General features: G+C 47.5%; 1 protein-coding gene across 6 annotated transcripts in view; it reads right to left on the bottom strand.

The window, feature by feature from the left end:
* Positions 1–17,995, bottom strand: part of MASP1 (MBL associated serine protease 1) — a 61,286-nt gene that overhangs the window by 42,779 nt on the left and 512 nt on the right. For 4 of the 6 annotated variants that reach the window (XM_045502631.1, XM_045502632.1, XM_045502634.1 and 1 more), the window contains exon 2: positions 11,269–11,500. The exons of 1 other annotated variant lie outside the window; for it this stretch is intronic. In XM_045502631.1, coding sequence (XP_045358587.1) covers positions 11,269–11,500 — 232 coding nt within the window. Of the gene's footprint in view, positions 1–7,597; positions 7,684–11,268; positions 11,501–17,995 lie in introns of those variants that run through there. One more of the 6 variants, XM_045502633.1, reaches the window with a different exon arrangement.

Genomic DNA, 17,995 nt, shown 5'->3' with positions numbered 1-17,995 from the left:
TCGCAAGAGAGTGCTCTGTGCTCCTGAAGCCGCCCTCTCAGTAAGTCTATCACCTCCAGGGACTGGGCCAAGGCTCGACAGCTCAGTCTTCTACTTTACACACTTGCCCAGATTTCAGTTAAAGATCACGAGAAGGAGCAAATTACAGGTACTGGATTCCAGACAAGAGCCTGGGACTAGAGAAGAAAGGAGGTGTGTGTGTCCGTATGAGTGTGTTTTGTGTATTGCATTCTGGAAGCTCTTGAAAGCCATGGAAGTAAAATAGCACAGCTGGTGGGTCTAAGGCTCAAGTTGGCCTTGCCCGAGAGGGGCTGGAGGTTGATGCTTGGGTTTCAGCCAAGTCATTTGGCCATAAGGTAATAATAATAATAATAATAATAATAGCACTGGTAACAGTCATTTCCCTCCTCTGTGTGGAACTTCCAGCTGACAGGTATTTTCACCTTCTTTATTATATTTGCTTCTGCTGGCTCTCTTGCAAGGAATGCACTTCAGGCACACATTGTGATTCTGAGCCCAGAGAGGTCACATGAGTCCCCAAGGGAACACAGCCTAGGAGTAGCAGACCTGAGACAAAATCCTGATATCCTGACTTCCAGCCCTGGTCCAGTCACTGGAATCAGAGAACCACAGAAGGTCAGAGATAGAAAGGATATGAAAGGCTACCAAGTTTATCTCTTCTCTTTCTTACGTGGGGAAAGTGAGGCTCAGGGAAACGGAGTAACCCCTTCAAAGCCACATGGCCTGGTAACGGCAGGGGTGTGTCCCATAGTCCCAGTACGGTGTTCTTACTTATGTGTTCATCACAGTAAAAAGCTCCTAACAGAGCTGGGTAAGCCCCTAAGAAGGTATTGTGTCCATGGAAATGGTAGACACCATTAACGGCGTGGGGGCCTGAGCCATGGCTGGCGGGTCCTCGGAGTCCAAGACTCCCACTGCTCCCGGAAAGATTGCCCTTTTGCAAGAAGGGCTCTGGACAGAAAAGGGGATGGTCTCCAGGCAGCAGGAGCATGGGGAGAAAAAGAGGGCTGGCAGGGAGGGGCTCTAAGAGCCTGGGAAGCGGGGCGTCCCGCAGGTGGGAAACTGGCAATGCCCACTGTCCCAGCAGGAGCGGGGTAGAGAGGGGGTAGGCGGGAGAGTCTGGGAACCGGGGCTGGGCAGGAGGGCCAGGAAGGATTCACTCTCTCCAGCTTGTGAAAGACTCCCCACCCCGTGCCTTCTGGAACTTCAGAGCCAGGCTCATTCACATGCAAATCCCCTCAGAGACAAGGGGTGGAGGGTGGGGGGGGGGGGCTGGGCCTCAAACTGTTTGGAGCCCGAAAACAGTCCAAGGGCAAGAAAACACAGCAGGGTTGTGTTCTGCAGCAGAGGCAGCCTGGCTCAAGGTATGTCACAGTCAGGCTGGGGGTGTAAGCCGTGATTAAGGGCTGAGCGCAGCGAAGGGGCCTGCCACAGGCCAGGGTCCCCAGGCAGAGTTCCCAGGAATGTGTGAGCTGGCATATTCTTCTGCTCCTGCCAAGGACCCTGTCCAGCCGCGGCCCTCATGAACATCCTCAGATCTTCACGGGAAAACTCCTGCAGAGCACAGGAACAAGGACCAAAGGACCTGGGTGCCCGCCCTGCCTCTCATGGCATGTGTCACCCTAACCTCCCCAGACAGTAGGGTGGCAGAGCTGGCTGCCACCAGTTTATAAGTGCAAAGAGTCAACTTTTCGGAGATTTTGCAGCCGGTTGTTAAAACACAGCCATCGTTAACAATTCCGTTTCGGAAAGTTGCAATTAATTAAATTATATTGGAGACAACTTATACAGAAGCTCATCACCTCCCATTGTCAGTATTTAACTGGTTACCTATGCCCTGGAGGTAATGAGTGTCTAGGGCACCTGAATGGTGAACGGTGTGTGAATTCTGAGCATCTCTTCTACCCGCCCTCCCCACCTACCCCCAAGTCCAGAGCCACTTGTTAATCATTGACAAGCACACCTCTGTCATCAGGCCTCAGTGTTCACAAGCATCCAAGGTGGGGGCAGGATGTTAATAGTGTCCTCTAGGAGTTGAGAGGTCATGAAACACTGGCATGAAAACAGCTTGTAAAGTCTGTCATTGCTGTGGGCGCTGAGCAGGGACCCTATTTCCCAGCCGCCTGGTGATCTGGCCGTCCTTCCCGGCTCCCTTCCTGCACCTGTCTGTCTCCATTTCTCATCCCTGTACCTCCTGCTCCAGTCACACTGCTTTCCTTGCTATTCTTCAGACACACGGGCCACCTGCCCCCTTCAGGGTCTGCGCCCTGGCTGTTCCCTCTGGGTGGAAGGCTTTTCCCCAGCAAGCCACATGGCTAACTTCCTCAACTTCTCCAAGTCTTTGCTCAAGGGTCACCCTGTCGATGAGGACTACCCTGACCGACGTGTTTATTTATTTTAATTTTGTATTTTTAAATTTTTTTTTTCAACGTTTATTTATTTTTGGGACAGAGAGAGACAGAGCATGAACGGGGGAGGGGCAGAGAGAGAGGGAGACACAGAATCGGAAACAGGCTCCAGGCTCTGAGCCATCAGCCCAGAGCCCGACGCGGGGCTCGAACTCACAGACCGCAAGATCGTGACCTGGCTGAAGTCGGACGCTTAACCGACTGCGCCACCCAGGCGCCCCTAATTTTGTATTTTTAAAAAGCGTGTATTTATTTTTGAGGGAGAGAGTGTGTGTGAGCGAGTGGGGGAGGGGCAGGGAGAGAGGGGGACAGAGATCCCAAGCAGGCTCTACGCGGTGAACCCAATGCGGGGCTCGAACTCACGAACCATGAGATCATGACCTGAGCTGAAATCCACAGTGACACTTAACCAACTGAGCTGCCCAGGCGCCCCCTGACCAACGCGTTTAAATCACAACCCTTGCCCTGCCTCACCGTGACCCCTCTTTATCCCGCTGCATTGCGTGTCTCTGCCTATCGCCTTACTACGCCCTGTATAATTTATCTATGGATTATGTTTGGTGTGTCTTATCTGTCTCCCCCAGGGCAATATAAGCACCCTGCGGGCAGGGATTCCTATATGTTTTAATTATTGCTGTACCCCAAGCTCTAGTAACTAGTTTTCCCTCTTTGAGCACACCAAAGTAGATTCAAGCTCTGCTGTTCACCGAGGTGGAGCAGAGATCGGTCTGCGCACACACAGGCATGCAGATTCGTGCACCAGGTGCCCCGGCACCCCAGAGCACCCCTGCTTCACACCCATCTGAGTGTGCCTGTGTGCCCTGCCCCGGCATCGGGACCTTCCTTCTGTTTTCCATCCCCCAGAGCCTACGCTGTTTGCCCTTCCTGCATAAAATGAGCGTTTGTCACACTTTTCTGAAGCTCATTTCCACTTCCTGGGTTCTGTGTCCCTAGCATTAGAACCCACTATCTCAGGAGTGGAAGAATACCCCCAGGGACTACAACCGAGATTCATGAGAAACATCTCCCCTCCTCTCGTTTCCTTCAGAGGCCAAGGCCGCCTGTCCACTCCCAGAGAATTAGCAGAGCTGCTGCGGTAGCTGGGGTCAGCCACAGCCTGAAGGTCGAGGGCATGTTCTGAGTAAACACAGAGCACTGCACAGAAATTAGGAGCCCGGGGGTCAGGGGATTCGGGCTTGGAGCAGGGCCATGGGAGGGACTTATCTCGCCATTCCACAGCAGGATGCAGACTGACCCTATGAGGCCTGGAGAAGGGAGCACTGGACTGAGAGCTGTAGGCCGTCAGAACTGGGAGGGCTTGGAGATGCCCACAAGTCCTCTTCCCTACTGGGCAGATGGGGAAACTGAGGCCCAGTGCAGGGAGCTCACTCGTCCAGCATCTCAGCAGGAGTCAGTGGCTGCCTTCTAGGCCAGGGCCCTTTCCTTATGCTCACTAATGGGACACATAGGCCTTTTCCTGCTCTGCCTGAGACCGTGCTCGCTGCTGGAAACAAACCTAGACATGGGCCTTAAGGTGCCAGCGCTGATGGTCTAGTGAAACGACCTGGAGTTCACTGTTAGGGCTTGTGTACCACACACAGATAAATCAAGCCCTCATCCCTCGCAGCTCAGTCTCCATTTCCTGACAGCTTTGTAAAATAGATGTCGTCTCCAAGTGAGGATAAACGAGAAAGTTCTTTAACAGATTCAAGACAATATGAGACCCCTCAAAGTCCTTCTGTTTTACCAAATTTTACTAATTTACCCTGACGGGCAGGGTTGCCTTAGGAGTAATACATAGCCAGGAAGCATACCAAAAGGTCTCTTCTAGGACAAAGCCTGTTCTAACAGAACCACTAAATGGAGAGACAAAATTATGACTTGGGGGTAAGCAGACCAGGGCCTGAGAAACTGGCTTTCTGTAAAGACTGGACAAGTCCACCTGGGTTCTTTGCATGATTTCTTTTTCTGTAAAGTAGGTGTAATGATCCCGGCTCTTCCCCCAAGAATCAAATGCGGCAATACACGGGGAACAAATGTGTGTTACTGAAAGGTAACTGAAAGGTAACACACAAATGTGTGTGACTGAAAGGTAAACACACAGGAGAAATGACCTCTCGCATCTGACCAGTCCTTTCGAAATATTTCCCCATAAGTTGCCTGAAGAAACCGAGGGGCACGAGCAAGGTCATAGGTAGCCAGTTACTGGTACGGTCAGAGTGGATGAGAAACACGATGCTCATGCAGCACCTGGCGATACCAGCAGGCACTTTATTATGCACACAGTTGCCATCGTTACCACTATGACAACATTACTGAGTGAATTCCATACGTGTTGGACAGATGTCATTAAAAATTCTGCCTCGTTTGGCATTTGCGATAAGCTCATGAGGTAGGCATTATATTATCCCCCATTTTGCAGTAAGAGGTGGGTGGAGGCAGGACTCCCTCCCCCTCCCCCCTCTCCCGCCCCCGCCCCCGCCGTCTGACTGGCTCTAAAGCCTGATCTCGGAACCACTGAGCATGCTTGCCCCTTGCGCTATGAATTCTACTTCCAGCCAACATTTCGTTTAAACCCTCCCACCACCTTCCAGGAAGGTACCATGTCATGATAAACTTCTTTTGGTTGTTGTTGTACCAGCGATAAAACCAGTGCTTAGGGAGATCGAGAAGCTTAGGGAGTTGCGCTGTGAATTCCTATTTATTGTTATTTAGTATTATTCCTATTCCCCAGCCTTTCCTGAACACCCGGAAATGACTGCTCCCCGACTTGTATACTGCCTCACCCCCTTTGTGTTACTTGCACAGCTTTGATGTATTAATTAGATATTTGTCTCGTGACACGCTATGAAACTGGAGCAGCTACTGTCTCACTCATCTTCGTGCGCCCTGTCTTTGGTGCAGTGTCCTGCTTACAGTAGGTTTTCAATGGGATTCTTGGACTGTATTCCATAGGCCATAGGGAGTCACTGAAAGACTAGAGAGTGTCACAGTCAAAGAGGTGTTTTAAGAAGATCTCTCTGAGGGCGTCTGGGTGGCTCAGTCAGTTGAGCGTCCACCTTCGGCTCGGGTCATGATCTCCTGGTTCGTGAGTTCGAGCCCTGTGTCAGGTTCTGTGAGGACAGCTCGGAGCCCGGAGCCTGCTTCCGATTCTGTGTCTTCCTCTCTCTCTGCCCCTCCCCCACTCGCACTCTGTCTCTGTCTCTCTCAAAAACAAATAAACACTAAACAAATTGTTTTAAAAAAAAGATACCTCTGGACACAGGCAGAGGGTGGACTGGATGGGGAAAGACTGACAGCTGCTAGACGTTTAGGAAGCAATTGCAGTAGACGTGGTGAGAGGAATAAGAATTGGAATGGAGATGCCAACAGTGGGAAGAACGGAGGAAACGCCGAGCGCGTCGAGGACAGAGGGTTAACAGGAGAACACTGGTGAGACGTCACAGGAGCATCTGGCAGATGCCAACTGAGCTATATGTACTCAGTGAGAAAAAGAGAGAGAATAGAAACCAAATGTAGGTTGTTATTGTCTCTTTTTCCAGTGAACAGATGTTGCGAAGTGAACTTGAAGATAGGGTGTGTGACTTTGGTGTTCCCTTGGGGGTTCTGGTTTCTCAGGACCTTTTTCAGTGACCGTGGCTCCGGGGACCTTCTCTAGGCACAAGTCACCACTTCATCTGATGCCCAACCAAAGGACCTAATTTGCTGTATTCCTGGGACAAAAGGTTCTTCTGTGCTCTATTGTACTGAAGAGACCAAATAGGATTGACTAGAGACAATGTTGGCCTTCATGGCACTTACTTACATTTACATTATGTTAAAAACCTAAGCACCCACCCGGTGGGACTTCACTGTTAATTTTTTTTTTTTTAACGTTTATTTATTTTTTGAGACAGAGAGAGACAGAGCATGAACAGGGGAGGGGCAGAGAGAGAGGGAGACACAGAATCTGAAACAGGCTCCAGGCTCTGAGCTGTCAGCACAGAGCCCGACGCGGGGCTCGAACTCACGGACCGTGAGATCATGACCTGAGCCGAAGTCGGACGCTTAACCGACTGAGCCACCCAGGCCCCAATTTTTTTTTTTTTTTTTTTTTTTTTAAAGAAGAAAAGACTGAGAGTCTTGAGATACAAATTCTCAGTGTGGCCCTGGCCAACGAATGGCCCCTTCCCTAGGCTTCGGTCATGCTGGTCTGGTCGTGGAGTTGAACCATGATTTCTGAGGTCTTAGATGCATAGAATATCCGGGCCGGGGTGGCTTTGGAGACCGTCTGTTTCAACTTCCCTTGTATGAGAGAAGAGGAAGTTGAATCCCCTCTAGAAATAGTCACTTGCCCAAGGCTAGTGAGTGGAGAATGACCCCAAGAGTCCAACCCTTCTGACTCTACCACAGCCAGCGTCCGTGCTGTGTCCCGTGCCTGCAGTGCTAACCAGCTGTGACTCATCTGCCTCATCTGTGCACTGCAGGAATCCACACATTGCAGCCACATTCCAAGGAAGCAGATGCTGTCGTGCAGATGTGCACACGCCTCGAAGACCAAGGACTGCGGGAAATCAGGCCAGAGAGGAATTTTCATAAAATGAGAGCATCCGGACCACAGCCTTGGGGTCCCGCTCTTCTTCTTCAAGCCTCTGAACTATGGAGTCAGCAGTTCCATTATTGTCACCCTGATGGGCCTGGGTGGGAAGGACAGTCTGCGTCTGTGAGTGTAGGCTGGGCCAGCAAGGGTCCCTGTGAGCTCGAGGGTGCTTTAAATCTACTTCTAGGCCTGCCAGGGGAATTCAGTCACAGAGTGTAAAAGCCTCAAAATAGGGGATAATGTCCCACCAAAGGGACATCAGGGATATTTAAAGTTGCTTGGGAAAGGACAGTGGTGGCATGGGGTGTTTACAAGTTTTCTCTAAATGACATCCCCCGCGGACGGTAGGCTCTCATTGGAATGCTTATGGCCACAGAACTTGGAGAAGTGGATGTTGTAACATATGATTACCATTTTCTGGCATTATCCTAACTAGGACAGTGAGGGTTTGGTGGGGTCATCTGGAAAGTTCTGGTGAGGAGCATTAGGGTTAGAGTGTAGGAATTTAAGAGACTTTAGGGATCATCTCATGTCACCCCATCGTGGAACAGATGAGAAAATAGAACTTTGGAGAGGAATGTTGACTTACCCAGGAGTGACATGGCATGTTCCTGCTTTATTCAGATGGAAGGGAAGGAGCTTCCCTCTCATTCATAGCCAGGAAAGGCACCTTTTCTGGAGGGCAGAGGGAGGGGGGCAGTTAGAAGTGAATGGATTTCAACTGTATGTGGAAGGCTTCTGGGTTTGGAAGTTCAGGGGCCAGAGTACTAGCCTTGTGCCAGAATTTGGAGCTCCCAGGCTCCTCTTCTGTCCGGTGGGGACTAAAGCAGTATTCAAGTCATAAATGCTGACCTTCAGGGTGCCCCAGGAGGATGAGTGAGCTTCAGAGCCACCTTCCACCCGCCGGCCACTCTTCTGTTTTCTCTATCTCGCCTCCCAGAAATTTGTTAGATGAAAACTTTCATGGGGCAGAAATGTTTGAAAATCAATAATAACAACAACAGTGGGGGATTAACTGAGTCTCCTGAGGGCCGAGGCAACTTGACGTTCTGGGAGTTCATGACTCCAGACAGGAACTCCGCCAGGTGCCTGTGGGCAGGGGCACAGAGCGTGTTGCTATGTTAGCATGAGTTACCAGCCAACGAGGGTGCAACGTCCTGCGAGGGGAGGCCTGCTCAGGTCCCGTGGCCGTTGGAACCTCCGTAGGGAGGCTAATGCTGATGCCCGGGATAACATTCTGGAAGGCAGTCAGCACAAGAAGAGAGATACATCTTGCCCTCCCTGCCCACTACATGAATCCCTTTTCGAATTGGGAAAAGGTGTCTGAACCAGAGACGCAAGGACTGTGGGGCACTTCGGGTAGCAGACTGCTTCCTTGCTATGCCCAGGGGTCACAGTCTTATTCTGGAGTGGAGAGAGTGCTATAACGTTTCCTTCATTCAGGAGTCAGTGGCAGACTGGGGACTAGACCAGGCGTTTCCTGGATCCCGGGCAAGCATCTAGGACCATGCTGCCCTTCCAGAGGACCTACCTCCGTCTGCCTGGACTTTCTTGAAGGTGTCTCACAGTCCCTGATAGAAACTATCAATTAGTTTCCCAAGTATTCTTCAGCTAGAAAGGTCAAGCTTTGGGTAGAATACTCCAGGGTCCTTAATTCAGTGTCAGAAGAGGTCTTTGGGTTCTATTGTTGGACTGGAAAAGTGCCTTGTCGTTTTTTTCCCATTACAAAATGCAGCTGATGTCAGCTCCTTAATCTGCCTTGCCAGGAGACTCCATTTATTTGGGACAAAGGAATGAGTTAAATCCTCTGCTGTGTGTTTATTATCTCTATAAAGGAGTCCTAACAAGGTCAAGCTTGGCATCTGTCTGAACAAGAGGAAAACTGGTGAGAAATGATTGCTCAGTGTATATGAATTGAGAGTCAATTCTCCGGGTGGAGGAAGGGGGGTGGATAATGAAAGTAAGTCATTGTTACAGCTAACGAAAAAAATTCTGTAATTTCCACAGTCTTAAGGCCTCAGCTACTAGCAAAAGCAAGTTTTTTTTTTTTTCCACTGCAAAAAAATTCTAGATGGTTGACATGTTTGAAAATAAGAAGAAAGCAGTTAGGAAGTTCACATCTAACCTTGTTTAAACCTATGGAACCTACTGTTGTATTAAGCCAATGTTTCGTCATTTTCCTTCTGGTTAAGACCACTTTCTAATCCAAATATTTGAGGATGCCATGGTTTTATGACCAGCATTAGTTGGGGGAATGGCCTGGAAGAGTCTGCCAACCTAATGTCCCCTACCCATAACGCATCTTCTCCTGGAGTCTGGCTATGGCAGAGGCTAGATTACATCCTGGAAGACATAACTAAGGTATTTGTCAGAAATTTCAATTTAGGATGATGAACGCTTCAAGTCTTGCTCAATACTGCTTGCTGGATCCCTGTGACTCTGACCAGTTGGCTCCATTTTTAATTAATTTAGGGAAACTATATGTCAGTCTAGATTGCCAACCCACATCATCTCCTAGAGCATCCAGATCTACCTCTTCTCATTCTTGATCTGTCAATCTTTTATTGTCACTATTCTTTTCCATCTTATGCAATGGCCACTCTTCTAGGCTCACGTCTCTCTGTGAGGGACCAGATCTTTTGTATCTTTAAATTCTCATAGTCCCTAGCATAGGACATTCACAGAGGGGCGGCATCACAATAAGCAGTGGTTCTCAAACTAGGAGATGCTGTCCCTCTGGAGATATAGGCAACTTCCAGAGGTGTTTTTGGTTGTCACAACTGGAGGGGGAGTGCTATTGGCATCTAGTGAGTAGAAACCAGGGATGCTGCTAACAATCCTATAATTCGCAAAACGGTTTTCCTCAGCAAAGAATGATCTGGCTCAAAATATCCACAGCGCTGAAGCTAAGACACTCTGTCGTAGACCACCAATTTGGGAAAGTTTTTAATCTTAGAAACCTTGCCGTAAATGAGATAGTTGGTGGAGACCCAATGTATAAAATAAGCAATACACAACATTTAAAATAAATTTAAACAGGGTGGAGATTCATAGTTCCACTTATCAGCCTCCTCTACCCCCACAGTGGTCTTATAAGCCCCTGCAGTATCCTGGGGCCCAGTGGAGTGTGACCTGAGAGCCGTTCGTTTGGTGTAGCCAAAAGAACATGGAAATGAAAGTCACAAGACATGGGTTTGTAAATTGACCCACCGCTTCACCTTCTTGGGTTTGTTTCTTTGCCTGTGAAGTGCCTGTCTTATAGAATTTTTTTAAAGATTGAATGAGATTTCAAGTATCAATGTACATTGTAAACTCACTGCTTTGCTGTTGTCAAAAATTCTGGTTAATACAAGGTTAACTCTTGTTGAATTCCTGGCTGTAGAAAACAGAGACTACAATAAGACTGAAAATATATAAAATCTACTCTGGAATGATTTGGTGAGAACTTTTCCAGAAAGCCAGAGAGAGCTTAGAAAGTAGATTAGTAGGTCTCCACATCTTTTTGAGCCAGATACAACCTTAATAAACTTGATCTCCCAGACGTACTCCAACCTTTCTCAGCCCTACTTTCAGAGAACAGCTTCCCATCCATGGAAATGTTTGTGGGGTCCCTCTAAAGTTGAGGCAATATTGCTTGGATGCTGTAATCATTTCCTGTTCCTCTTCCACATGATCTTTACATGCACTTCTGATTCTGACCCCCCAACGTTGCCCACACCCTTCGCAGAGAAAACCTAAACTTCTCAGCGTCACATTCAAGACCCTTCAGAATCTCACCCCAATCCAACCTGACCTCACCGCCCACTGTCTGCTACTGTATACCCAGCCTTCCCAAGTACCTGATCATTACTTAGGGAAGTAGGCAAGGCTTTCAAATGCCTCAGCTTTGGACATGATTATGGCTGTGTGTCAGTCTGGTTATGCTTACTCTGGGGTCTCTGCCTTTTTCTCGCTGCTTGTAAAGGTGACCTTGGAGCAGAGGTTAGTGGAAACATTAAGGACTTTGAGAACAGAAAGAAAACAGGGGAGGTTACGTTTGGCTGAGTTACACCTTGCCTGCCTCAGTTTCCCTTGTGGTCCTTTCTAGATCTCCCACTCAGCCTGCACCTAGCATATCACCCCAACCTTCATTCATCATGTTGTAACTTTGTGTGCCTTCCTCACTGGACTGCTACCCTGGGAGGGAAAACACAGTGTTTAATTCTTCTCTGACTCCCAGTAGAGAACCTGGCGCAGTGAGGGAATATCAGGGGGTCTCACCTTCACATAGTCATATTCACAAAGGTAGGAGGACTCCAAGTTGAAGTGCATGAAGTAAAGCTTGATCCGAAATCCCTCTGGGACAGTGATATTCCAAGTCACCTCTGAATCACTCGGATAGGAGTCTGGATAGCCAGGTGACTGGATCTGACCAAACATATTGTTAAGCTCCACGGTGTGGGCCGAAGCTTTCAACAAGGAGAGGCACAGAGCGTGACAGAGAAGGAGCCACCTGAAAGACATGAATGGATCTACTTACGTTCATGGACACAGGTCCTCACCACTTAACTAAGTCCGCAGCCAGGAGACGACATTGTTGGCAGATCTCTGCCGCTGACGTGTTGTGGGTACTCTTCCCTGCTCTGGGCTTGCCTACCCAGTCTATTCAACTGGGAGATGGTAACTCCATGATTCCTAAGGTTTCTTCTAGCTGTGCTCTTCTGAAGGTTTGTTAACAGTATCCAGCTCTCCTAGAAAGTCCCCTAGTCGTGACTCTGACACGTATCGCGTTACTGTTGAAAACTTAAGTTTCATGATTAGGTAAAAGTGGATGTCCTTCCTTCAACTCAGCTTCATTTAAGGATCTTGGACTCTGGATTCAGTTTTGTCAAAAGTGAGTAACAGTGACGTGGTAATGTTGGGAGGAGACTTATGCTCCAGGATGGGATCTTGCAGGACCTCGAATAGATTCGACAAAATCGGTCAAGGTACGCAGTTTGGAATTAAGAAAGAGTAAGCAAAACATTTTCCCCCCTTGGGTAAGTGTTCCGATGAAAGGATCAAAACCCTGCAACTTATTTCCAGCTGTAGGAATCAGAGATAACGGACTGTTAAAAAAAATTGCTTCAGGGGCAAGGAAAACCCAGTAAAACTCACAGAACACACCCCCAGTGGCGGAGGCAATGGCGAGGCAGAATGTCCACGGCTAGTCAAAACCCAAATGGTCAATATGCACCACAGCAGGCCTCTAATAGATTGTTCCTCTGCAAGACCCGAGGACCTTGAGCTCAAACACCCCAAACCCGGCTCATGAACGTCTTGCCTAAGTCCTCTTTATTCTGCTTCATATGTCAGGTCATCCGCTTCTCTTCCGTCAATTACGTTACACGTTCTTATCTGGCCTATTGTTATTGCACCCTAAGTAATCTCCCTGTCCCCCACTTGATACCATTCAGCCCTTTGCTGCTGAAGTTGATTTTCCAAAACACACACGACCATGCGGCTTCACTGTGGCTGTGGGATCAGGCCTCTGTCCCTGGGATCGTGGACGAGCCCGTTCTGATCTAGGGCTGATCTGCGGGTCCAGCCTCAGCTCGGGGCCAGCTGTGCCCTGGCATGTCATTCTGAAAGCATGCCACGCCTGTCCATGCCTCGGCCCCCTTGCGCGTACCATCCCCATTCTTCGTCTGCTTGTCTTATTTATCTTCCACCACCCAGCTCACAGCTTCCCAGGCTATGGTGCGCTCATCACGCCTCCAGATCCCACAGCTCCCCGTACATGCTTCCTTTCTGCTTGCATCACCCTGGGCTGCTTCAGATGCAGCCCCTGGAGCGACGGATATTTGGGTTCAAATCCCAACTCTTCTACTCACTGGCTGTGAAATACCAGATAAGTCTCTCTGAGCCCCAGTTTCCTCATCTGTTATGTGGGGAGTATGATCTCTAATTATAGGACTCCCATGAGCATTAGAGATGATATATATAAAGGACCTAGTATACAGCCTGGTATAAAATAGGTGATGGGCGAATAAAATGAATGAATGAATGGATGGATGGATGAAAGTGTGCCCGAGTCTTCTACAGCCTAAGTCAATACTGGGAAATTATACCAGCATCTTTGGATTACAGTAATCCTGCTTTATCTACGACCTCATTTTTTGTGGTTTCAGTTACCCCTGGTCAGACCCAGTTCAGAAGCAAGATGATCCTCCTTCTGACATATTGTCCAAAGGTCAGCAATAACCTAATGCTACATCACAGTGCCTACATCATTTTCCTCATTTCATCTCATCACATAGGCATTTTATCATCTCCATATCCTAAGAAGGATGAGTACAGTACAGTTAAGATATTTTGAGAAAGACTTATATCGGGGCGCCTGGGTGACTCAGTCGGTTGGGCGTCCAGCTTCAGCTCAGGTCATGATCTCGCAGCTTGTGAGTTTGAGCCCCGTGTCGGGCTCTGTGCTGGCAGCTCGGAGCCTGGAGCCTGCTCCAGATTCTGTCTCCCTCTCTCTCTGCTCCTCCCCTGTTCACCCTCTCTCTCTCTCTCTCTCAAAAATTAATAAACATTAAAAAAAATTTTAAAGATACTTTGAGAAAGAGAGACCACATGTAGGTGATTTTATTGCAGTATATTATAAGTGTTCTATTTTATTATTAGTTACTATTGTTAATCTCTTCTTGTGTCTAATTTTTAAAGTTCATTTATTTTGAGAAGGAGAGAGAGAGAGAGAGGAGGAGAGGAGCAGAGAGAGAGAATTCCAAGCAGACTCCCCATTGTCAGCACAGAGCTGGACTAGGTGATGGAACTCACGAACTGTGAGGTCAGGACCTGAGCTGAAATCAAGAGTCGATCGCTTAACTGACTGAACCATCCAGGGCCCCTCTTACTGTGCCCAACTTATAAATTAAACTTGATCCTAGGTATGTATATAGAGGAAATACATTGTATTTCCTAGCAGGGTTCCCTGCTATCTGTGGTTTCAGGTATCCAGGGAGGGTCTAGGAACCTATCCTCCAGGCATAAACAGGTACTATTGTAATGGTTCCATCATTGCTAATCACAAAGTTGTTTCTACCAACTCTCCCTCCACAGCACACAGATGCATATATACACATATATGAATTTTTGAAGATGTAACACAAGATAACTGTAAATATAGATTATCTAGCCATCTCAATATTGTATTTACATAAAAGGTAAATAGGTAAATGCAAAAGGCCTAGAAGGATATTAACAGGATATTAACAGTGGTTATCTCTAAAATGGGAATATAAATATTTTAAATGTCATCTTTGTGTATATGAAATGTTCACACTTGTCAGGAAGGACTTTGTACTGTTTTTTCTTTCTTTAAAAAAAAAATTTTTTAATGTTTATTTATGTTTGAGAGACAGAGAGAGACAGAGTGTGAGTGGGGGACGGGCAGAGAGGGAGACACAGAATCTGAAGCAGGCTCCAGGCTCCGAGCTGTCAGCACAAGCCCCATGCAGGGCTCGAACCCACGAACTGTGAGATCATGACCTGAGCGAAGTCGGACGCTTAACCGACTGAGCCACCCAGGCGCCCCGCTGTACTGTTTTTTCAAGAAAAAGAAAATAATGAAGTTATTTAAATTTTTTCCAAGGTCCCTACAATAGTAACATGTAAGATTTCAACAAAGGAAACAAAATGTTTTAATCCAGTTGCCAGTGTCAATATTTTCTAAAAACCAATCTAGGAGGGAGGGCCTCCAAGGCAGACAGAAGGGAAGGCCTAAATCCAAGCTCTCCAGTGCACTCTCAGGAAAGCGGAGTCCAGAAACTCTATCTTTCAGGGCCCAGGCAGCCCCACATTCAAGCGAGGAAATGTACCGATGCTACCAGGGCGGGGAGTTCTGGTTCCAGTTCCGCCTGGGGAGGGGAGGGCACTGGTCTTGGGTCAGAAGAGCTAGATTCAAGTCCAGCCTTTGACTTGATTTCTCTGCCCCATCTTGGGGAAGCCAGGTAATGCCTCAGTTTCCTCATCTCGTAAGTGGTGATAATGACTTCCCTTAGGGCTGCTATCAGAGTAAAGGAGGATTAGAAAGTGCTTTGTTAACCGTCCAGCCCTCAGCAAATGTTAGTGATAATTACTCCCATCATGCTGCTTCCCGAAAAGCAGCGGTTAGGAAAGAGCTTTGGCTCCCAAGCTGGACTTTCCTTCAATAGCGACACCCAGATTATGCAAGGCTGAAAGGTCAACTTTCTCCATGCCTGCTTTTTCCAGACCGCATGGAGGAGACTCGGAGCCTCCTAATGCTGGTTTTGTCAAGAGTTGACGGCTGACAGCCCCATTCAGCCTCAAAGGCCCACATGTGGTAGGTAACCAGCCAGTGTGGGAGGAAGGCCTGCAAAGCTTTCTGTTCTATTTTGTTTGCATCTCAAGACAGTTTCAAACATAGGAAACAAATACCTCCTTGCACATAATGGGCTTGAGCATATGCTTGCTTGCTTTAGGGGCTGCTGATCGAAGAATACAAGTGGCTGCTTTTGTTTCCCGTGACACTCTCTGAATGTTTTTTGCTTCTTACACACCAGGCACTGGCTGTACAATTCCCCACACCTGCGACCTATTCTTGAGCTAATCAAAAAGTTTAGCTACATTTGCTTGAGATGTCAAACATAATACATAAAGCTGGGACTTGATGGACCCCCCTGCACGAGGAGGCTCTCCGGAGTGCACAAAATGCCTGTGTGTGTGTGTCAATGATCGCGGAAGAAATAGCACTTTCTATCCTCTTCATTCCCTCCCCTCACTTCAACCTACACTGCACCAAAACTTTTTTAAGTAGAAGAGTTGAAAGCCACTGTATAGATAGATCCCTTGGACAATGCCCTTATTTGACGGATGATGAAAAGGATATCCCAAGAAGTGGTATGTAATGCCCAACAGCAGATGGTGAATTAGCTTCCACAGAAGAAGGGAATCACAAAAGCTAACAGAGGAACCTGCTGGGTCCATGCCCATATCATGCCCAGGCATTTGGCCAAAGCAATTAATCCTGTGAAAAATAATTAAAAAACTCATGGCTTTACGTAGAAATAAAAAAAAAAAAAGATACTAATAACAAAGCCCCTCCCCAACAAATTCTAGTTTAATTGGTCTGGAGTGAGGTCTGGTCATCGGCCCTTTTGAAAGCATCACAGATGATCCTAATGTATAGCTAGAATCAAGAGCTCTTGGTATAGAATAATACACTTGGTTGAGAGTCTGGTGGAATGTAGCAGAAAAAAATCTTGGACTGGGAGTCCAAAGACACAAGTATGAGTCGGAGCCTTTTCAAGATCATCAGGGTGGCCTCGGGCAAGTTGCTTAACTGCTTTTATCCCCACTTCTCCGTGAATCCTCATCTCATCTAAAATCTGAAGACCAGATGAGACAGGCCTATAAAAGTGCTTCTCAAACTCTGAAGTGCTGTGTCCCCGAGAGGCAAGACCCTTTGGAGACTTCTAGCAGAGCACGTCTCCACTGGTCGCCAACTGAATTCAGTTCAGCTACTATTTTTTGAATGCCTAATAGGAAACAGACATTACGCTAGGGGCTGGGCACACTAAGATAAACAGACCTAGAGCCTATACCTTAAGGAGCATTCAGTCTTGGATGAGGAGATAGATAATTGCGCGGTGAAATATTACAAAGATGAAAAGAGATGTAGCTCCCAGGAACAGAGACCGTGCAAAGGACAGGATGCTTATGTTGGGGATGTTGGCCAGGGCAGAGGACATCATGTTTGAGCTGTGGCTTGAACAGTCGGATGCTTTAGGTGGAAAATAAGGAGGAGAGAGGTTCTGCACTAAGGGATGATACAGGACTGTAAATCAGCCTGTATGTTGGCATGCTGGGGCATTGGCTGGTACAGCAGGAGTTGAATAGTGACACATCAGTCAAAGTGTCACTCCACGTAGATGAACAGAAATCCTATCTTTTTGCAGGATAAAGGAAAACGAAGTTCGATGGGAAGCTTAATGCTACAATGGATTTTAAAAGAACAGATCGAATGAATCGTAAACACCTGATTATTTCTCTGAACCACAGGTAATCTGAGCCCAAAGAGTTAACACAGTCTGAAGCCCCCCAGTGGCCCCAGACCCAGAAAAGTTGCTAGGTGACTTTGCAGGAGAGAAACAAATAGAAACTCTTTTTCCAATTGAGAAGAAAATCAATGGGAAAAGAGGTGCTCGGGGACTTAACACATCTGCAGGGTGTTTTTCTTTTTCTGTCTCCCCCCCCCCCGTATTTTTAACAGCATTAACGCTTAGAAATAGTAAAAATAATTGCACTGGCTGGGTTTTGAGACTCGCAGAGGAAAACTTAGAAGAAATGCCTGGTAAGAAGGATCAAGTAACTCTTAAGTATAAGCTGAGGAATAGGAAACCTTGAAGAGTTTAAAAACAATTAGAATTTAGAGTCCTAGATTTAGAACGCCAAAGACTCCTTTTTTTTTTTTTTCTTTTTTTTTTTTTCAATTTGTGGTATCCCTTTAAGAGCCATTCGGTGCAATTCATAGCCTGATTCATGCCACCAGCTGCCTCTGATTTCAGTGAGAAATGCAGAAATTTATAAGGAACTGTAAAATGGGGACAGGTTTTTCGTCTTCTAAATTGAGGTTTTGACTGGCAAACTTCTGAAGGTTTAAGAAACCACAGAGCTGAGCTGTGGGAAGCTGGTTTCTTTTCCGGTCCGAACAAATAAACACACAAACACATACCTAACTCACAAAGTGTTGGAAGAGATAAATCAGTGCTCTTTGCAGAGGAGGAAAACAAAAAATCAGCCTTGCGGGCACCGGAGGAAAGTCACATCTGCCAGCAGACAGCACCCTGTGCTGGCAGAGGGGGAAACTGAGCTTCGGCAGTGTCCCGGCAGGATTTGCACAAAGTCTCCTGTTTCGAGCTGGGGTGTCCCCGCCGTCCCAGGGCAGCGCCCAGCCCACATCTCCCTTCTCAAAGCCCCAAGGATTGACAAGAACCCCCTGCAACACCCC

The sequence above is a fragment of the Leopardus geoffroyi genome, chromosome C2, assembly GCF_018350155.1.
Source record: "Leopardus geoffroyi isolate Oge1 chromosome C2, O.geoffroyi_Oge1_pat1.0, whole genome shotgun sequence".
NCBI classification, from domain to species: Eukaryota; Metazoa; Chordata; class Mammalia; order Carnivora; family Felidae; genus Leopardus; species Leopardus geoffroyi.
Note: the sequence above shows the minus strand (reverse complement) of the source record. Positions and strands in the feature narration are given on the sequence as shown.